This window comes from Pelmatolapia mariae, linkage group LG10_11, assembly GCF_036321145.2.
Source record: "Pelmatolapia mariae isolate MD_Pm_ZW linkage group LG10_11, Pm_UMD_F_2, whole genome shotgun sequence".
In the NCBI taxonomy this organism is placed as follows: Eukaryota; Metazoa; Chordata; class Actinopteri; order Cichliformes; family Cichlidae; genus Pelmatolapia; species Pelmatolapia mariae.
Window position 1 is genome coordinate 56,241,753 of NC_086236.1, and position 23,247 is coordinate 56,264,999.

At 39.7% G+C, this 23,247-nt stretch overlaps 1 protein-coding gene across 2 annotated transcripts in view; it reads left to right on the forward strand.

Moving 5' to 3' along the window:
* galnt1 (UDP-N-acetyl-alpha-D-galactosamine:polypeptide N-acetylgalactosaminyltransferase 1) overlaps positions 1-23,247 on the forward strand; it is a 55,877-nt gene that overhangs the window by 20,501 nt on the left and 12,129 nt on the right. For both annotated transcript variants that reach the window (XM_063485940.1, XM_063485941.1), the window contains exons 3-5: positions 13,805-13,944; positions 14,040-14,208; positions 22,517-22,683. In XM_063485940.1, coding sequence (XP_063342010.1) covers positions 13,806-13,944; positions 14,040-14,208; positions 22,517-22,683 — 475 coding nt within the window. In that variant the 5' untranslated portion in view covers position 13,805. The remainder of the gene's footprint in view (positions 1-13,804; positions 13,945-14,039; positions 14,209-22,516; positions 22,684-23,247) is intronic.

Sequence of the window (23,247 nt, forward strand, 5' to 3'; positions counted from 1 at the left end):
GCAAAAGAACCATCAATGCAACATAATGCAAACAATGCAATGCAACAATACAAAGTATTTTTCCCGATTCCTTGTTGTTGTTGTTTACTCTTGTATGTCTGTGTGCTTTATAATACAGATGAGAAATGGTGTAACACAACAGATACTTTCATGCAGTGAGCTATCAGAGCCTAGTTGACCTTTGATTTTTTGTTATTGTGTGTTACCTGGGGGCAGCTAAACATATGTCTGCACATTGGTTTTTACACTGTGTGTATGTATGAAAATTGACCAGTAGCTCCACAAAAGTGCAAAGAATATGACAAATATATCACATATTATGTGCTGGGGAAATAGACATGCTGACATGGTAAAGTGTGCTAAAAGTCATGCTTAATAGACAGCAATGCAGTTCTCTTACAAGTAGCTTCGGATATAAATTTTAAAGACATTTTCTTTCCTTTTTTTTGCCTAAGGTACTGTAAGACGTTTTACAGATAAAAGCAGCCACAAAATTGCAAGGTTGCACTGTAACATAGTCTTAGAAATATTACCATTTTTCGTATTTTTAGATGAAAAAAAATCAAAGCATATTGTTAAAGTGGTTAGTAGGCAGAGAAATCCAGCTGTGCTGTCAGAGACTCGTAAATCCCTCCAGCTTGGCATGAGTTATAGTAGGAATAGCAGCAGCTGTAATAGTAGAAAAGAGCCGCAAACATACAGGGGAGACCAGACACACAAACCCACTGGGCCTAATGGTTCAGACTTTAAGTATTACAGGGTGATTAGGGAGTTTCTGTGTGAGTACGTGTTAACACCAATTAACACACAGCCTGTGATGGTGTTTTAATTGTGTAAACTGTTGTATTATTTGTGCCAGTCAGTGTAATCAAAGCCTCCACTGTCTGTACCTTTGCATTTTTGCGAGGCAAGTGCAAAAAAGTTAATAGTTGTTAAAAGATCATTTACAGCATACTAACATCAAACGGACCACCAGGATGATGCAGTCATTTATGTGTTCTTATGTGTGTTGTGATCAATTTATTTTAATACGTGTACACACAAAGCTCCACTCTCTTTCCAACCATCAGGGGAACACCCCTCGTGACAGTAATGTATATTGATTTTGGCCAAAAAGGCCCCAGTGATTGGAGATTGAAGTATTTAATTCCACTTTGCTTGTGAGCCAAGTTTTGCATTGGTAATCAATTTCAACTGGGACTTTTACGCTGCCATGGGCAGTTCTCTCTGTACTCCTCTTTGTTTTTTTTAAACTGATTTTTAAAACTTTAACAACATATTATGTAAGTAGTAGGGATAAATCCTCTGCGATAATATGGGGAATACATTTTTATGGGATATAAAAAGCATCTATATTCCTTAGTGAGCGCAACAACTTGTCAAGAACAGGCATGTCTGACATAGAGAGCTGGATGTCAACCTCTGATTTTGTAAAAAGGAAGCTACTTCAACAAACTCCAACAAAAAATTGCTTTGCAAAATATGCGAGAAAACTGTTCCTGATAAACGTGGAAATTAACTTGTTATATCACTTAGGGCAAAAGACACCATCACGTAAAACCAGGGTATGAACGTACAGGAGGAGGAGATACTATCAGGTGGTGATGTGCAGGTTGTGTTATACTTTCACTTAGAATTACAGGGAAAACTCCACCACCAGTATTTGACTTATGCTGTGTCACTATGTATAATGCTGTGTCACTACTATTACGCTGTAATGCTGCTTCTGCTTTCACCTTGTGGCGAAAGATTCACACTTTGAATAAGGTAGTTTGTCATCAATGACAGTACCTCATTGGAAAAGAAGGATGGAAAACGTTTTATCAGCATTTTATTTCTCCTATATTGTCAGAATTATCATTATTGTAAATTTTCTTTAAATATTGTAATATGATTTTTGAGGCTGTATCACAAACCCCAATAGATAGTTTAGATAGATCCTGCAGGTCCCTCAACTAACAGAATCAGCTGTTTTTCACTGTCATCCAGCTATGTGAAGATTCACAAACCAAATTTGGTTTTCAGCTCTGATATTATTTGTCATATTTTAAGAAGAACTGTTCTGCGGTGCCTCTTCCTCGGTTCATAGCCCAGCTTTCTTGTGTCACTGGTTCTCTGTGGCTAGACTGTGTCCGCTTAGTCTGTATTTCATCAGGAACTGTTAATGTTTTGCATTTCAGACAGTTTATGTTACTCTACCAATTTATATTCATGCTTTAGGGACAAATACCAATTGCATTTGATTTACCTATTGTTCCAGATACGCATTTTTTATCACTTTAATAATTTAGTTTACTTTGATTTGTTTTTGGAGGAGATACAAACCCAGCCTCAGGGGGTCACAAGCTAATGCACTCCTAGTGCTGGTCCCAAGCCCAGATAAATGGGAGGGTTGCTCCAGGAAATCTTTGCCAAGTCAAACATGCAGATCCATCCACTGTGACAAACCCATGGGAAATAAGGGAGCATCCAAAAATATTTTCTTTGGTTATTGGAAGGCCATGTTGGTCTGAGGTTGAACAGTGTTGAGGTTTATTTCAGTAATGGTACGTTCTGACTAATACACTTCTGGGGGCTCCCCAAGGTTTAACGACTCACACGTGTGGTCCCCTCTACATTTCTTTAGAGTGTTTTCTGCTTGCATTCCCAATGCCAGTAGGAACCCCAACATGATTAAATAGCCAGATGGGAGTTGGCAGTTGGCATGGCTACAGCTAAGCTACAACCACAATAACAAGCAGGGGAGTACCATGATTTAAGGTGTGTCTTTGTTGTGTTTCATGATTTAAAGTTAACAGTTGAGTTGGAAATGAGACATGCAACTGAAACCAATATAACTCAGCTTTACAAATGACTTCTTTCTTTGTGTGTTAAGTTTACAAGTAGCTGTTAACTGTAGACAGAGACTTCCTCCCTGTACTACTTACAAAACCCACCTAATAGATCATTTGTGCCTGCAGCTTATGTTGATTTGTGACCAAGGATTGTGTCCAAAAAATTATGCCAGATTTAATTTGCTTTGATTTTCATGTTGATGCCCCACGTAGTTTGGAGGAAGTGCTAAAGGTTTTTATGGCTTTAGAATTGTAAAAAAGGTTCCTTTGGTCCTTGTGCATTGTGAGTTCAGTTGTTCTTCTTTCAATGTTGCTAATCAATGGGTATTACCTGTAGGGCTGCACGATATTAGGAAAACCTGCGATGTGCGATAACTGTGATCAATATTGCGATAACGATATGACTTGCGATAAAATAAATAGCAAAAAAAACCCAAAAAACAGGATACATAATTTCCATTTTACTGCAACAATTTTATTTAAAGAAAGCTGCTGTATTAGCAGTGTAACAACAAAGTGCACTTTAACATTGAAACATTGCCCCCATAAAAAAAAAAAAATTCTGAGGCTTGAATTCTGAAAGACATCCTTCCTGGTCTCTATAATTAGTTTGAAATAAACATAACTTAAATTATACTGCAAATTATCTCAATGCAGTTGTTCATCATTTTACCACTCACCAAGTAGTTATGACCTAAGTCAAAACTGGAGAGGAAACTTTACTGTAGTGCTTGCGTAGTTTTCAGCTTGGCTCAGTTCAAACATGACGGTCTTGCGGCATGTTTCGTACATTTGTGGAATGGCGACATGGGAAAAGTAGTTTCGTGAGGGGTCCCGGTCCACTTTATGTATCAGACTGGTGACGCCCTCTCTGCTAACTGTATTTATAGGCATCATGTCTTTGTCAAAAAATGTGTAATGGCCTCTGTTATTTCTTTGTACCGCTTCGACGTTTTCTCATAAGGAGTTCCACTTGAAAAACTCGGATACAGAGATGGCTGTTGGACTGCTGTGCTCTTTGTCTTAACATTAGCAACCTTTGTTTGGCTAGCCCTATCTTTCTAGAACTCTTCAAACAGTTCTCTGTGGTTGTATTGAAGATGATGGTGGAGATTAGTCGTGTTTCCTCTGGTGGTTGCCAGGAGTGTTCGGCAAGTTTTGCAGAGTACCTGTGTTTGGAGAACATCGTCTTTATCAAATCCAAAGTACCTCCAAATAAGCGAGGTACTATTTTTTTTTTTTTTAGGCACGAGTTCATAGTCAGTAGCGTTCTCGTCATGCGTCTCGCTCTCAGCCTTTACAACTCTGACTCGTTGCTGCAGCGTTGTTCGCTCCCCACCTGCATAGGAGGCGGGCCTCTAATCCATTTGATTGGTTAATGCCGTGAAGGGCTCTATTCGACTGGTTAAATGTGTAAAGGGGTTTCTTTGATTGATAAATTCTTTAAGGCACGTGTGTAAACATTTTAAGGTACCCAATTATCGCAGTTTACGCCGTCTTTTGCGATGGGCCCATCGCACAGGCTGATATCGCGATGACAATAAATTTCCGATTTATTGTGCAGGCCTAATTACCTGGGATGTTTATTATGGACCTGCAGATTTTTGCATGCAGGACTCTGATGGGTAGCTGACATCTAGTGATCTCCTAACAGCTGATGGTCCATCCAAGACAGGTTTGACTTAACTTGGGAGATAGCTGAAGTTTCTGTTTTTCTCCTAAATGCCAAAAATGCTTATTCTCCATGCTTTTTGTTTCAGTGCATTCACTGCCAGATGACAGTTTACCAAAGCAGTGTTTTTAAACGCCAGGTACTGACTGCATCGGGTATTTCCTAATTTGAATTTCTATTCGTTTTCCTGAAACTTGGGCTTTTTTTGTAAGCTCATGATTTTAAATTCATTGTAGTTGACTGTCAATACTACTGCCGGAGGCTGAAGTGCTGTTTTTGTCCCTGCTTTTTTTTTTCTTCTTTCATTTTTTCCCCTTCATTAGTCTCTTCCAATTTCTATTCTGCTTTTATTACTGATATGAGCCCTGTTTGCTCAGGATCAGTATTACCAGCATAACTTGTCCGATTTAGAAATTACCCTCGCACGTCTGTGTGGGAGGGACACCTCGCACAGGAAAAGCAAGGTCTGTGTTTCGCTTGAAATAACTAACATTATGATGCCCAAAGGGGAATTCACACGCTACCCAGCAGTATGTGAAATGATTCAAGTCAGCCCCACCTTTACTTGCAGGAACATTAACATGAACCTATTCGTGCATCAGTAACTAAAATCTAGTTGTCATCCAAAAACAAAGTAAACATTAGAGTGAAATGAGTTATTCTCCACAGCAATTGCTTTTATTTCTGGTGCTTTAAAACATTAATAATACTTAAACTTGTGAATCTAATTTTATATTTTGAATGCAGGCCTTTCACATTAAGCTTGAATAATGATATGAGTCCTCTGGCTTATATGTGGACTATTTTTTGACAAATATTGATTGAAATCTGTCTGGCCCCTCGGTGAAGACTGAACTATTTATAGGTTGCCACATAAAACTGTTGAGACTGTTGAAAGATACTATCATGTATATCAGCCATTCCATCCTACTTGATGGGTTTCATCTCGACCTTTATGTGAATGACTTTCCATGCTGTGTGTAAAGAAGCAGAAAAGAACTCTTGATAAAATACCGAACACACACACACAAAAAAATTTTTTTTTTGACATTAGAAATTATGGATTAGGATTATTGACAACCTCTGCGTTCCTCATGTACTGATGGTCATTCGAATAAGACTTTACGTCGACTTAATTGTTTTCAAACGTCTACCTGCTGTGCTTATTTAGAGAATGTTTTAATTTAAACCCTCTAGCAAAATGGAATCGAAAGCCTTTCTAAAAATCAATAAAGCATGCGAAGATTTTACCATTGTTTTGTGGCATATGTGCTGATTAATTAGAGTGTGTAGAGTGTAAATGTGGCCAGTAATACCGTGATTTGGTAAAAAGCCAATTTGGGTTTGCTCAGGGGAATGTTTTCAATAAATAAGGTCAGGAACCAGGCATTGATAATACTGGGGGGTTGACTCTGCTTACACAAGTGGCTTAGTAGTACGTGCGGTCTGATATTTCTCAGCTCTGTAGTGGGGATAAAAAAGCCCCAGGCTCCACATCTCAGGAAAACAACCAGACTATAGAACTGACGGGAGAATGAAACTAAACAACTGAAGCAGGGCCTGTTTCAGCTGAGCGCTGCTGTGTTTAACCACATCTGTTGGCTTGATTTAGTTGTTGTTGTGAGTGTTGTGAAATTGAAAATGTTGTGTCTGAGATGACGGCAGTTAATCTTGACATCAGCTGACGTTGGGCACTCTTTTTTTGTGCTCAGGTTAATCTTAATTATTAGATGGTATGTGGAAATCATGAAATGTTCTCTAAGTCGCACCTTTTTCTTTTAGTGAGGTGACTTTCATGCCGAAATGCCGCGATGCTCACAACCATGACTGCAAAGAGAATAGCACCATTTTGATTTTGGTGTATTGATTTCTTTTAGATCATTACTAATATCAGTATTTAGGCCATAACAAGGCCATTATCAATATTGCTGTTTAACCATACGTTATTTATCATTACCGTATACGTTCGCTGGTCACTTCATTAGGTACACCTTGCTTGTACCAGGTTTGGATTCCTTTTTGCCTTGAGAAGTGTCTAATTCTTCATAGCAGAGATTCAACGAGGTGTCCCTATCAGCTCAAATCAGTCTGGATTTTCTCCTGTGACATCAACAAGGCATTTTCACCCAGAGAACTGCTGCTCACTCAATCTTTTCTCTTTTTCAGACCATTCTTTGTAAAGCCTACATGGTTTAGTGGGAAAAAATAAAGCAGGTATACCTAATGAAATGGCCGGTGAGTGTATATAAATAATAATAATTATTATTATTTTAAGCCCCTTTCTAAACAAAGATCACACATGAGTAAATAAATAAATAAATAACAAAACAATGGACAATAATGTTCACCAAGTTAAAATCATTAAGAATTCATGTTACATGTGGAAGACAGTCAGAGTGAGTAAGCCAGTTTACGGAGGTGCTTTTTGAGACGGGATTTAAAAAATGGATTGAATAAAATAATATAAGAGTTTTTCTAAATAAACACCTAACACTGATCATTGAGACCCATTCAAATTTAAAATATATTAGTCAGAATGAAAAAAAAGTTAAAAACTGAGGAAAAAGTGTAGAACATAAATCAGTAATCCAGCCCAGAGCCTCGCTCATAACCTATTAATAATGCAATCCTGTCCACCTGCAGAGCAGCTGCCCGACTCCTGACATGCTACATTAATAGAAAGTTGAACCTGTTTCAGTGCCTTAGAGTTTGTAGCTCTTAGTTCAGAAACTTTGCATGTATTTTCCGCTGGAGCAGAGAGCATCTACGCAGCAAACAGGATTGAGTTGACCTCCTCTGCCCTTTTCTGACACTGTTTCCATCTCCCTTATCTATTTCCACTGATGCAGCTAAAAGCATGTCGTGATTCGACTGGGAAAATGATATTTTGACTCATGGGGGATTTTTAAGTGATGATTGAATTCTTCGAGCTCTACAGGCTTGCACTAATATTAACTAAAACACTGTCACCAATGAATCTTGTGGTTAATTAATTATAGATTGCAGCCTAAACAAACTCTTTTTGTGTGTGTTTGTGTGTGTGCTGGGTTGTTCATTAAAGTGTCTTGGATTTTGCATTAGTCTGAATCGTCTTCATTTCATACAATGTAGCCTGTAACTCATGGTAAAGACAGCAATATGCCATAGAGGTACAGTGCTCGGTATGTTTTTTAAGTCCACTGTCAGATGGACAGGGCGTGTATTTTCTGTCCCTTTCTCTTTGTTAACTGATGGCAGGTCTCTTTCACTCTCTCTCAGTCGTGTCCCAGTCCTTGGGTTGTTTTATTTCCTCGACGGGACCAGTCTATATTCTGCAGTCAAGGTTATGATCTGGATATTAAGCGAACCCAGCTGATTTGCCTCGGGCGCCTGTGTACTCCTTAGAGAAGCATGAAGACGGGGCTTCAGGCCACCGTGTTCTGTTTCTATTTCCCTCCCCTAATGTTAGCCTGAGCCTTGTTCTGCTCCAATTGAGATGCATTACGACTGTTCAGAAAATCAGCGCTCCCATCAGCGTTGTCTTGGAAACTGTTGAGCTTATCAAGCCTATATGACCCAAGGACAACTCGTACACCTGAATAGCACCGTCTCTGGTTTTCTTCTTAAGGAAGCTTCAAAAAGGCAGCATGTTTTTTAGACACTTTTAGAAACAAATTACACCTGGTTATATTTTATGATTTTTTATTTTTTTTTTAAAAACAAAACAAAACTGCTATACAGAGGGCCCACGTTTGTAGTTTAACATATTTAGCAGGACAAACTTTGTGTTTATTAGTAACACTCATCATCTCTTCCATTTGCCCTCACTCTCATACAGTATTATCTCCCTCCCTTCCTCTGAATATTCTTTTATACATATAAACATGAAATCCCTAGAAGGGAGGATCCTCGCTCGCAGTCATAAATTCTAAAGCGAGTGAAGCGCTGGATCCTCTTGCTGAGTTTTTCCAAATGGTTGTGAGAAATAGTGGTTGTGCAATCTCTAAAGGGGGATTAAGCCTGTGGAGAAAAGGAGAGGAGGGGAAGATGAAGAGAGACACAGAGAAGGATGTGAAGGAGGAAATTGTGTTCTTGTAGGGAAGTAGTGATGGCAACCGCTCTTGAAAGGAGAAAACATCACTAAGAGAGAAACGGGAGGGAGTGGGGGTGGGGTGGCTGGGAACGAGAGTGCACGATGTCCAGGATGGAGGTTTAAAAGAAAGATGGAGGAAGTGCAGTATGCTAATGGATTAATAAGAACGATGGAGAGTTGTGTGTCTGTTTAACGTCGTATGAAGCCAGGCTGTTTAAAAGAGACTTCAAAGAGACTAGCACCCAACATAAACTAAACTGACATACACTCACACAGAGAGGCAGAGCCCAGAGCGCCAGGGAGACCGGAGGTGTCCTCTGCCATGCCTGATTAGAAATACAGTGAGTGGAGAGGCATGGCTGAGAGACAGCAGTAAGCAGGAGTGTGTGCGTGCGCGTGCTTTTATTTAATGTATCTGTTGCTTGAAGCACTGCTGTCTACATTCGCTGTGATCAAATGGCATCTCCAGAAAGAAGCTGACATCCATCTGACAGCATTTTGACATGATGCTGTGAACAGGAATATGTAAGTTTTTCTGTGATGGAAGGCTCCGATGTTGGTGTTTGTATTCATATAAGAGCTCTGCTATGTATGTGTTTCGCCAGAAACGGTGAAGAGAGAAATATATCCAAGATTCTGCTACATTGTGTGGTTTTGTGTTGTTGTTTCATAAAGGTCAAGCAAGGCCGACGCAGTCTAGCAGCTGTCAGTGAAACAGAAAGGACAGAGATTGCAGAGCGAGTACTGAAATTCAGGCTTCCTGCTAGTCCTGGAATTTGAACAATTTTGAGAGGATGGAAAAAAGTGAGATAAACAGTCTGGTAAATTCCTTCAGGATATCCGGGAGAATCTGTGAATTTTCCAAATCGTTATTTTCCAGGAATCTACTAGGAACGATTTTATAACTGGCATGTTTCCTTTTATGATGGTTTTCAGGCTGTTTTCTCCCTCCAACAGTCCAAATTGTGGCAAAAGACCAAGCTGGGTTTGAGTTTAAAGTGCATTACAGATGTGGTCGGGGAAAACCTGGGTCCTGCACTGTGGCTTACAGGAAAAAACAACAGAAGATAACATCAATGGAAAAGCAAATGTGAGCGCTATAAAGAGATACAATAACACATCCTATAGCATGGTAATTTTGTAAGTGCACTCAGCTTTTTCACCAATATCGCTGCACAAACCTCTAGCACCTCTGCTGTGAACCATAACTAATGTTAGTAATGTGAACATACTGCACAGTTCAACACTCAGTACGGTAGCAGCTTTACAGAACGCAGCAACCCCTGTAGCTCTCCTTCAGTCATGCATGAGTGCAGACTGCCAGATGCCACAATGATCACCTATTAAACATTAGTTTCTTGTATAACTGTATATAAAGATGTTAGGGACAATAGCAAGACTGTATATAAAAGATAGACCTGGAGATGATTTTGAAGTCTTGGGTTTGGCATTTTGCCGGTTGTGTCTTTGGCTTTTTGGAGCCAGTTAAAAGAGAATGTAATGAATGATTATGTTATTATGCTAACTAATGCTAGAAAGGTTTTTTGCGTCCACACTCACATATGTGTGCTAATTAGTTTTAACATCTTACTATAATACAAAAAATCTGTGCAAACAAATTTGCCACACAGATGCATTGTAGGCCCCTTGAAGAGCTTTATCCATATCAGACATCATGGTGTCATTATGTGTCCTAGCAACCACTAGGCTAAAGTGGCCCATTTTTAGCATGCAGACCTTATCTAAGCGACCATCTAAAGTATATCAGTCTGCAGAGAGTATGAACAGGTCAAACTGTACAGTAGTGTGAGTAAAACAAAACTAAAAGATTCTCACACTCTAAATGGTTCGATTTCCAGCTGTCAGAGAAGTGCGGTAAATTTGCTTTAACACCACAAACATGATCTAGAAGTCCAGTTCTATTACTCGATTAACTGCAGTCGATTAGCCCGTCAGTAGCCACCAGTAACTAAAGGCAGCCACTGCATTAATTATGACTTAATTAGGCCCTAATGGAACATAATTTGTTGGTTATGTAAAGATTTGCTTCCTGTACACATGCTGCCTTTTCAAAGAAAAGTAATGGAGACCAAACATTTTCTTTGTAACAGATTGTAAAGATGTTTATTTCTGGTATAGCTCTGGAGGTTTTAACATCCAAAGAGCTTCACTTCTTGGTTTGAGTATTTTTTTTCATCCCAGGTCAGGAAGTTTCCACTTGATGACAATTAAACAGTTTTTATTTGTTATATTACCGGTAATATTTTTCTATCATTCATACAGAAATACGACATTTGAATTTTTATTCACATTCACATTTTTTCTGCTGTTTAGTGGCAATATTTAAAACACAGTTATTTTTCTACTTCTTAAAGTAGTCCTTCACAAATATGATAGATTAAACAGTAATGATATACATAAAACATATTTGTCTGAAGTGTGTTTTATGTGTAAATATCTATGATTTACACATCTATGTTAAGCTCTACGTTACTAGCTTACAATATCCCACTTACTATATCCTCACAAGAGAGTTTTCCTGAACTTGCTTTTCCCCTACAGATATTAAAAACAGATGTTTAATGTTTATTTTAAAACGTTTTTATTTCTTATATAAAAAAAAAATCTTGTAATTAATATTTTTTTTGTGTGTCTGATGTTATCTAACAGGGAGCTGCAGAAGTGATGGTCAGGAAATGTTGCTAAAGGCTGATATGAAGTGGTTTGCAATAAGTGCTTTGTTTTCTTTTATACCTTACTCAAACTGAAACCGGTCGAGTGGCTAAGTGGGAACATATAAACTGATGTAACATGTTACATTTTAACCTTGTCAAAAGTTGTGGTGCAGCAGTTCAATAGATTTCATTGAATTTTTTTCTCTCCCCAGGGGGTGAGAGATCACACTTAAGCGTGTATGTGCTGGTGGATGCCCTGCACCAATTTTTTTTCTTTCACGTGTGAACCTGAGAGATAAAATCTTGCAAAGTTACAAAACGCTGTGAAGTACAAGACAAGCTGACAAGACCTTTTTCAATTTACGCCTCCAGTTGAGTCAGCTTTTAATCCGAGAACAGTAATTTGCCCAACTCTGCTGGAGAGTACATTAGTGATGATTATTGATAAGATTTCATCAATACCAGTGTCATTATTGATTCTGCTAATAGGCCTTATTCTTTATCTATTTGCTTATTGATTCTTGATCAATTTTCTGTGTGAGGAAAAGGCCCACAGATGTTTTATTATTTGAAACGGAAGCAGGATAAAAACGGCTTTCATGTGTGCACTGCTCTGAGTCTGATGCCATAATTTCTTACTCTGCAGCTGCATCTGATAGATTAGATATTCTAGTTCTCAAATCCCATCCCTGGACTACATATATGCATATCATATATGGACAGTACAGCTCTAACCTGAACACTAAAACTACTTAACTCACAGGAACAGAAGTCTGAGGAAAGACAAACAGTTAAATCTTCCCTCTTGTTTTCTGCTGTGCACGGCATTTTGTGCTTCCAGAATCCTATCAGGTGGAATTTAGAAACGCTGCTCTGCAGTTCTCTTATGTCCCTGGCTGCTAAGCAAACCTAAACTAAGCTAAGCTAAGCTAGCTGTGCACAAACACCGTTTTTTTCCTCCCGGGGGCACGAGAGAAATCACCGTGGCCAAATTAATTTTCTCCCTTCTGCTTGTGCTGCTGCAACCTGAGGGATCATTGAGGCAGAGAATCAGCCAAAGAGAGGGGAGATGGTGCTGAAGGAGAGAAGGAAAGGGGAGCAGTGGAATTTTAATGTGGCTGTGTCTTGTCTCTTGCTGCCTGCCAACGAAAAGCAATTACTATCACAGCTCCCCTCTCTGCTGCGTGTGTGTGTTTGTGCTTACCTTTGAGTGGGTGTCTGACTGCACTTTAGAACACAGGGATTTGGTATGTTAAATGTACAAAGGGTAGATTGGCTCATATCCTGCAGGGTATTTGGGAACACTGATATACTAGATGGTTGTTGTGTAGAACTAGAGTGTTGTTTAGATATCGTAAAACATTGTTTTTTAAACTTTTTGTGCCCAAAGGGCAAGACAGATTTTCAGGTCACACCTGTATAACAGCCTCTGAGTGTCATCTGAGATGTCATCAGTTCTTCTTTTGATTGCATTTTTTTGCACCACCTGGACCTACCATACAACACTGGTAATATTCTAAAAGAATGTGTCACAAGGTCCTCTGGAATGCAACTTGCCTCCAACACCTTATCAGACACGTTCCCGCAATCCAACAAACAGTTTAGCTTCCTTTGGTTCAAATCCAGCTCTCTTTTTGAAGCGGGCCAAGCGACTTTCAAAAGGGATGTTTGGTTTCCAAGTGCCTCCTTAACTTGCTTGGCGTGTCAGCCTTAGCCAACTTCTTCTAACAGATGACGCACGCAGGCCAGGGGGCAGGGGGTTGACACAGTGAAGCTATAAGATGGCCAGCTTACAGGACACCATCTACATGCAGTTTTAATTTTTCCCTTTTGTTTAGCTGTGGGGTCCTTGGCATTGGTTAGTTGTGGCTAGCTTGCCATAAAAATGAATTCCCCCCTTGCTGTCAGTCCTGACTCAATCATAGGTTTTGATGTGTCAAATATTTGTAATATGCACCATCTAGAAACTGTACAAACAGACTTTTCTGGGATTTTATTTTTTAGTTTATTTTTTAGTGGATAGAATTTGTCAACACACAGGAAATTAAAAATTCATTTGTTTGTCTTTGTGCATTTGTGTAATGCAATATTTATGTATGGTTGTCACAAAATCCCAAGGCACACTTGGACTTAGTACACTGATGTTCTTTGGCAGCCCCATTTTGGAACCACTGCCTTTAAAAAAAACAAAATCTTCTCTATAAACAATTATAAACGTTCATTGTTCTTAGCTAACCACCCTTATAGATTTATTGCTTTGTTTCTCCAGTAAGACAGGAGTCCGTCATTTTGAGAATCTCACTGAGTGTAGAGATGACCACTTAGAGGGGCCCTGATAAAAAGCTTGACAGATAGGAGACAGGAGTCAGGCAGACTGATGGACAGGTGGAAGTGTTTCCAGCAATCTAAGGCTCAGAGCTGTAGGAAGGCTAAACGCTGAGTGGCCTGAGTAGAAAGGTGGGAAAGATATGAGAAGAGTTGCCTCCTCTACCATGCTTTCAAAGAAACCCTCTGATGGTAACTACCCCCCCTTCTCACTCTACATTTTCAGGATGCGGAGGTTCGCCTACTGTAAGGTGGTTTTGGCCACCTCTCTGGTCTGGGTGATGCTGGACATGTTCATTCTGCTCTACTTCAGCGAGTGCAACAAGTGTGATGACAAGAAGGAGAGAGGACTGCCCGGGAGAGACGGTGAGGGTGTATCACCACACAAACCCATACACAGACACATTTTTATGGCACTGTCAAGCATCAAGTTTGAAAAGCTGAATATGTATCCTCTGTAGACACCTTGTCCAGACCGCGAGATGGGCCTGGTGAAGGAGGAAAACCTGTGGTGATCCCTAAAGAGCAGCAGGAGAAAATGAAGGAAATGTTTAAGATCAACCAGTTCAACCTCATGGCCTCGGAGATGATTGCTCTCAATCGTTCGCTGCCTGACGTCCGCCTAGAAGGGTGAGCTGCCTCTCCCAGCAACAAGTCCTGTGTTTTGTCATGATAATAACAATAATACATCTTTTATTAGTGTTATTATTTTTAAATGGCATGACCTATACAGTATAGCAAAATTAGGAAAACTTTAGATAGGAGATTTAAAGAAATGTCTAGTAAAAATGTCATATCTTAAAATGGGATAACATACAAAAATAAATGTAGGTTAGAAGCACCTCTGAGTATTCGTTAGGAAGTTATTAAACTTTGATACTCGGAGAGCAGAGAGGGTGTGGTGCCCTCAAAGATCTCAAGGGAATTTGAACTTCCTGAAAAACAGTCAGGAGTTCCTAATTCGGTATTCATATTGTATGAAGCATGGCCTAAATATCCTCTTTGTGTTATGTTGTGTAGTAAGTATAAACATAGATCATTATATGTTAATATTAATAACAGGAAATTATACATGTCAAATCTATCCAGTGCCACCTAAACATCGCACAGACAGCAGAATGTTTTCCAAAGATGTAATGTTTGTGTTTTGTTTGGGTTTTTTTTGTGGTGTTCACCAAGCTTCCCACAATTCATATTATTATTTTTTTCCAGTTTCAACCAGCTTCTGTTTTTCCTTTTTGCAAATCATTTGAGAATGGTTTTCATGAAAAAAACATTTAAAAGACAAATGTTTTTGGAGAGCTTTCACACTGTGTTAAAACAAACTCTGCTGAGCACCATTTGTGCTGGTTTCAAAACTGCCAGTTGAGCTCTGGTGAGAATCAGTATGCAGGATTTCATGACAGTAGATACGGTCATGTGAAAAGGGAAGTTTACACAGGGCTCTGTGATTAAATGGCTTATAGGACCACCTTTAGTTGTAGTAACTGGAAGTAATCAGTTTTTCTATGACTGTATATGTTTCTCACATCAGTGATTAAGAATTATTGCCCACAACGTTGCTTCAGTTCATTGATGTTTGTGAGGGTTTTTTCACAGCTGTCTTAAGGCCCCACCACTGCATTTCAGTCAGGTTGAGGTCTCGACTCTGACCGGATCATTTCAGCACCTTCATCCTTTTTTTTTTATGCTGCTCTATTGTAGATTTGTTGCTGTTTTTGGATCATTGTCCTTTAACCTGACCCAATTTGGGACAAGCTTTATCTATCACACAGATGTCCTCACATTTAACTCTAGGTTACTCAATGACTGCAAGGTGCCCGGGTCGGTTAAAGCAAAACAAGCCCAGCTGTGCTGATAGTTGCTGATGTGCTCTGTTTGGTTTTCACCAACATAACGTGACCATTATGGTCAAACATCTCCTCATTTGGTTTGCCTGTTGTAAAGATATTGTTCCAAAACAATTGTGTGGGGGTTTTTCCCTCAGATGCAACTTTGCAAAATTAAGCCATGCGCAATGTTCCCTTTAAAGAGAAGCAGCTTTCTCCTGGGAATTTCGCCAAAAAAAGCCATACTTATTTAGTCTTTCAGTAATTGTGCTGTCATGAACTTTAACATTCAGTATGCTAACTGAGGCCTGGAGAGTCTGAGATGAAACTCTTGGGTTTTTGCCAATTTCTCTGAGCACTGGCACAGTTTGACCTTGGGGTGAATTGGCTGGGACATCCAGTCCTGGGAACATTGTACACACCTGAATGCTCCAGACCAGCAAATCTCCAACACTCGAGGTGCTCACACTTGCTGATGATCAGTTAATCAAGTGCACCTATCTGCTATTTACACTCTTAATTCCTATGGAGGCAGTGAGGGTGTACCTAGTTCTTCACAGGATTGCATGTGAATACCTGTGAAAATGTTCTTTTTGTGACTGCATGTGGTTTTAGCGCGATTCATTCATTCAAGGCTGCTGTTAAATCCAGCTGATGATGATAAAGTGTTACCGGAACAGTTTTCATTAGCACATCAGCACAGGGATTTTTACTCTGATTACTCACGGTCACAAAGAAGTAAAGCAGAGCTGTGCTTGTGTTTATTATATGTGTTGTAAAACTGCTTGACATAGCCAACCCAACAGTAATTGTGTCTTAATATTGCAGTCAGTGTGCAATCAGTGAATGAAAGCACCATTCTGAGCACCTTTATTCTGCAAGGTTTCTGTAAACTCATGAATGAACACGTGGTGACTGTGGGCAGTCATATTTACACAATTGCTGCCCATAAATAAATCCTAAACCCTGTCACAACAGCTAAAGCATCATTTTAGTGATGTAATGTTTTTTTCAGCAACACTTTTATAATATTAAGTTATGTGTGTAATTCATATATCATGTGAGCAGAATTTCAATGTTGACTGTGTGTGAGTGCGAGTGGTTTTAGGTTGAAGGTTGTTCAGTCTTCAGACAGGCAGACGATGTGCATCCAGCCAACAGCTGAAAAGATATGTCAAGGTTAGCTCAGGGAGGTGGAAAGCAACCCCCCCCCCCCCCGTCTCTTTTTTTTTTGCTTCAGTAGAGGAACATGCATCAGAAATGAAGGTTTTTGGAGCGATGGAGAGGAAGACTGACTGAGAGGCGCAACAGTGACAGGCAGGGGCACATGCACAGTAGACAGGCAGGAGAGTAAGAGGACCTTGATCCGTGAAATGGGTTTTAGTCTTTGAGCGAGAGTTGATTACTAGGTGTGTTTTCACTCAGCCTTCCCTCCGTCTATCTGCTTTTCCAATTAGTAGATAAGACGGAGTCAATATCGTGCAAGGGAACGTGTGGCTGCGTGTGTGTAGGAGTGCATGCATTTGTGTCTATTTCACTGCGTGTGTGGATCAGCAAGTTTAGGGAAACTGGCTGAATTCATCACAAATGAGGTTGTCATTAGCTGATACTTTAAAGGGGGGAAAAAACTCACTTATGGTTTATTAAGGCCCGAGCACTGACAGTGCGAAGGCCATATTGTAATTAATTTGTTGCATTATTATGTTTCTGTCAAATGAATCTGGCTTTTTTGAGAGCCGGAAAATGTTCAGAACTCATCTTGGTTTCTACACGTGTCAATCTGATGAAAATTTACATATTTTATAGATCTGCACAAGGAGACCTGACACATACAGTAGTGCCTGTGTGAAATTTGGTGCACATGTGACTGTTTGGCCATTTTCAGGGGATTTTACTTTAATAAACTCCTCATAGTTTAATCTAATCATCTTCATATTTGATCAGTCTTGAACTAAAGACTTTGGTCATGCTAAATTGTGAAGCTTTTGACTTTCTTTTGATTGCCGTGTCCGTGATGCAGTGGCGAGTTTTAGTCATTCAGCATTAAATTTTAATGTGTAATTCACACATAAATTGTCCAACTAGCCCCAAGCTTGACATGATTTATAAGAGTTCATATATGACAGTATTTAACATGTTTTACACTCTGATCGAGGCAGGATCAGCGCATTAAATTTTGACCAGATAACGCTCAAAGAGTTGATGTTACTTTATTATGAAGGCTGTGAGTTTTTATTAAATGGTGGATCCGCTGGTGGCATTCCAGACTTTGATGTGCTGCCACGAGGAGCCAAAATAGTATAACTGAAATAGACCTTGTTCAGTCTGTTCCAAACTTGACACTTAATAAGATTCAGACATCTATATCCCAATAGTCAATGATATTTTGAGCACCAGCTAGTGGGAACAGGAAATGTCAATTTTACTTTGATGAACTCCTCACAGGTTCACCATATTCACCTGAAAGGTTCTGCGAATAAACTTCAAGCCTTCAGTTCAGCTCAGCTTTATTTCCATAGCATCAAATCACAACAGTTAGATCAAGGCGCTTAAAGCCTTGATTATGCTTTAGTGTGAAGATTATGGCAGTCCACCCTAGGGCCATGGAAATTCTCCATGAATCACCTTTCGTGCAGTTTATACTTAATGGCTTTTGCACGTCAGTGTGGCAAAATGGCTGTTTTGTGCCACCTACAATATTTCAGTGAAGCCACCCCAGCACCATATTTAATCTGCATTTATGTTGTCTTGTGTAACATCTTAAGATAGACAAAAAGCCTGGAGCTTTGAGCCATACCTTAGGCCCAACAGGAAGTCAGGCATTTTGAATGTAACATGCAGTCTTGGCAGAATTTTGATCATTTTCTTGTCTTGGACTTTAACAAACTTGTGCAAGAGATTTAATTTGATGAGCTTTATATTTTGTCAGGTCACTCTAAAGGGCATCATCTAGTCGGCCAAGGAAATGATCTGGATCTTTTTTGTGCAGCAGCCAATTAGAATGCAGGCCTTATGACATCCACACGCCCCAGCTGAAGATCGCTACTTGCTTTCATTTTCATTCTTGTCAGCAGTGCAGTCATTAAGTGCAGAAAGAACAGTGGAGAACAAGTCTTTCTGACGTTACGGTCACGCCTGTGTGTGTGTGTGTGTGTGTGTGTGTGTGTGTGTGTGTGTGTGTGTGTGTGTGTGTGTGTGTGTGTAATTCTATATGTGTCTGGGTGGATTTACAGTATGTGAAAATACTTTCCATGACCACACCTTTCAGAAAAGCTTCTTTTTTTTGGTGATGACTACATTGTTGTTTTTGTTGTTTTTTGAGAATGCAGACTTTTATTGGTGTGTGTGTGTAATGTTGCAACAATAATGCTGTTTAATTAAAGCCAGTCCGCACGCCCATGTTTAAATATCCCCACAATTCCCTGCTTGAAGACGCAGCCTGTAACTCATTAGCTTGCTTTGCCGTTGCCAAATGTTGCTCCGCCACCCTGACTGTTCGAGTGCACAGGGCTCCCTACAATTGCTCTTTAAAAAAAAATGCTAATACAAATAAACATGTTTGCGACTGGCTGTGTATAGACACACGGTCTTCTTTTTCCTCTGCTACACACCAAAGATCATGCCTTAAGTCATGTTTTTTTCATGTGAGCGAGAAATAATGAGCCGCCTTAGAAAAACATTAAAAGACTCAAAGGCTGTCTCTGTTTTTACAGTGAATCATCTTGTGTGCTCATCGACCTCCCTATTTTCGAGCATACGAACATGCACACCCCAAACACTGAGAATTACTTCGTGTTTTTAACGTGCTCCACGGGCAGCTGCAGGAGAGAATACACTCTTGACCTCCTCTCCTCTGTCGCTCTTGCATTCCTTGAGTCAGAATCAGCCGCAGAGAGAGCGAGGCGCTCAGGATGATCACAAGCAGGAGGGGGAGTTATAAAGAGGAGGAAATCAGATCCTATTCCATTTGGCTCTTGTAAGAGTTGAATTTGTTAGAGGAAGGATGTCGGGCTGCTTTCAGTTTCGTCCTCCAACACTTAGAAAACACTTAGCGTGTGAGACAGTTTTATATCGGAGTGCTTGCATGCAGGTGTCATGGCAGGCTACCTTTTTTGCTTGACCTACAGATGTGTGTACAGATGATTCTGTCTGCTTTAACTCTAACCAGGTGACCCACCAACCCATACTTAATATATGTTATTCACAGGGATTTTAGTGGATCATGTTGCTTAATTTTGGTAAACATAAACCTGTAAAGAAATTACTTTGCATTAAAAAAAGAATATTGTATGCAGTATGAATAGGTAGTCCTCTATGCAGCATTTACTGTAGTCTGTGTAACACTGAAGTAAAGCTGTCAAGGCCAGCAGTAAGGAGTTTTAATGTGACCCCTAAACTGATTTTGATGGTTTTTATAAACTCAAGGCAACCTAAAACATAGTGGAAGAATTTCTGGAAATTCATTTTAAACGTTTATTTGTAGGAGCGGGTATCTGTGCTGCTTTACAGCTAGTGCAATAAAACGTTATGAGCAAATAAAGGCAGCTACAGTGAAGAGACAAAGTGTTGGAGTAGCTACATCGAGCAAGAAGGCTGACAAGAAGACATCGGAAGGCTGATTTTCATACTGAACTGAAATCAACCTTGAAATTGTCAGATTTATTTAAACTGTGCAAACTTTGTGCCTAAATCCTAAAGCGTCAGACATACAGGCCAGAACTGAGCCGACAAAAGGTCCAATCCAGGGGACTGGATTGCTTTGCGAACTGGAAATTGCAGATAAGAAGAGAATAACTTTTTATTGTTTTGCACCAGGAAGTATTTTGTCATAAATCATTAGAAATGGATCGAGTCTTGAGGGAGATTGTCTGAACTGTTAATTTAATTGGAGCCAGAGGTCTGAATCATCATCAGTTTTACAGCCTGACAAAGACATTACCTATGGCCTGCCATGCCGCACTGAAGCGGGATGCTTCAGCCAAGGAGCCGTGCCCACACATTATTTTGATTTACGACAGGAGCGTTTCTTTGTAATGACAGCGGACTGACTGAACGTGAATCATCTGTTTTATAGCTGGATGGTTCATTAAGTGTGAGCCTTTTCAAAATATGTTTGGACTTTTTTGCACTAAAAGAAAGGGGCAAATCTGGAGGGTTTTTTTTTTTTTTAATATATAATTGGGTATTATGCAATGTTTTTACTGATCCAGCGCTGTTAAGATCAAACTGCATATGTGTGAGGCCCAGCCATGAACAGAAATAAGCTTGACACCTTGCCTAAAGAGTGTATACCTGACAATTTGACCATTTAAATGAAGTGTTTCTCTGGAAATACTGTGGAGAGCTATTTAAAAAGATGTGACTAACTGTCTTCACTGCGCTAATATTCGTCTCCTTGTGCCTGTTGTCCTGTGTTAGGCAACCCCATCCTTCACTGTCTCTCAGTAAGAGAGTTTGATGTGTGCACTCAACACTGCAACGAAAATGACTCACACTCTAATTAATATCACTAATCAAGTGTGATCATGCTGACCCACTAATTCTGTCTTTCTCGGTCTAAATCTGGGGATTTACGCTCGGATGCTCGTTTATTATTCACCCTCAGTTTTCTTTGAAGTTGATTACGATGATTTTTCACAAGGAGCGAAATGATGATCTGAGTGATTTTAGGACTGTCTAATGTGGTTTAGTTGATTTTTTTTTTTTTTCCATTTCTTCTCTTTTTTTAACTCTTGTATAAAGTCGATGTAGCTGCAGCTCTCACAGCCGCACAGAGCCCGGATTGTTATGTGTCTCCTAGGATTTTTCTTTTTCCTTTCTTTGTTCGGTCTCTGCAAGTTCATGTTTGTCTGTTTAAAATCAAGTCTGCGTTTTCACTTATTGCCTGTATTGTTGCCTTTTGTGAAGCCTTGTCTGCTTTTAGTTTTTGATGCATCTCACACACCGCTTCTTTTTGCTCCTTTGTATTTTTTGTTGTTTCTGCTTCATGTTGTATCTTCAGCTGTTTCATCATTTGTGCTGTGCGGCTATGCACTCTTGAATGAGCTTGCCTTGTGCTAAGCAACTTTGTATCATTCTACACACAAAGCATTTGGTGACATTGAAGATTTTTGAAATTTAGAACTAATTAAAATAAGCAGACTGTAGATTAATAACTAATTTAAAATATAATTCAATCTCTGAAATAATGCCAAGTCTGTTTTATAGATACAAATGGTTATACATTGTATCAACCTTTTTCTAACCAGTTCCAAACTTTTTGGCCCAAAGTCTTTTAGAATACTGTAAATAAATGATGTACCAAGCTACTGTGACATTCATTAGTTTTGCTTACTTCTGTTTTGGGTTGAGCATTCTACTCTGAGCACCTCCCGAACAGACACCAGACACCATTTGAGATCGTTTCTGCCTCTTCTATCGGGAGTCTCATTCTCTCAGTCACTACCCACTGCCTGTGGCACTAGGTAACAGTAGGAGCGTAGATCCCTAAACGGGCCAGACAAATATAAAATAACATCATGCTTGTTTGACCGTCACTTTAAACATTTGGCTTAGACCGTTAACTCATGAGGAACGTGTTCAATGAAGTATTAAACAATGTGAGATAATCTATTTTCTATTCTCTAATAGACTTCTTTTTGGAACCGCCCCCTGTTGTCCATTAGAAAAAATGCAGGTTTATTTAACTTCTGCATTTCTGACTTCACTTTTCAGACCAAGAGTCTACATCTAAAAAAAGTTTAAGGAGTTCCTTTTTGAATCATATCTGTTGTTCCAGAAGTAGATGAAAGGTTCAGGTTGATATCATATATTCTGTGTACAAGATTCTGGCTTTAATATCATGTCAGTTCTACTGTATGTCTTCTGGACCAGTTCTGTTGTGGCATCTCTTTGAGAGATGCAGTTAGTTAGTAGCATGTCTCTGGGCCTTCTAAGTTTTTCTTTCTGCTTTAATTCATATGGGTAGCAGATCAAACTTGCAAATGTAAGATGAGAACCAACCAAAGATTTATATATGTAGAAATATGCTTGTAAATATTCTTGTATTCTTGCAGCATGGAGTTGACCCTTTTGATTATTTTTACCATATTTTTGTTTACTTGCTTTAGGTGCAAGAACAAGTTATACCCCGATAATCTTCCTCGCACCAGCGTTGTGATTGTATTTCACAACGAGGCTTGGACCACGCTGCTGCGAACCGTCCACTCCGTGATTGACCGCTCTCCACACACACTGCTGGAGGAGATTGTTCTGGTGGATGATGCCAGCGAGAGAGGTAAACTCTCATACACACACACACACACACACAGTAACACTCACTGCAAATAATTCCTTCAGTCTCTCTCTAGTTTGAGGCTTAGCCTATTTTTTAGAGCTATGATTTTTGCTGGATTCTGCGTAGGTAGATGTTTTTGCACATGTGTGTATGTGCCTGTACTGGTGCCCAAGAGATAGTCAGTGCATGTATGAGGGCTGTGTGTGCCACTCCACCCTGTGCAATACTGTTAATCCCTGTTTGGGGGAGATTAGGTCTTTAATTTGCCAGACGCAGGGATTACACTCTGTTATTACCCTCAATCCCCCACCCCCCCACCCCAACCAACTACCACCAGCAGAAGCAACCTTACGAGACCTCAGGTTAGATGGTGCAGGTCACGGATTGTGTGTTTATGTTTGCACTTGTGTTTAAGCTGATGGAGAAGCTCCTAGCAGGTACAAGAGGTATTGTATGAGAAGGCCACATACATGAAAGAAAACACGCAAGCACACAGTTATCTCTGATCCCTGCTGCTACAAATGGAGTGGGTTGGAGGAACAGCTTGTAATCCAGCTTTTGTTT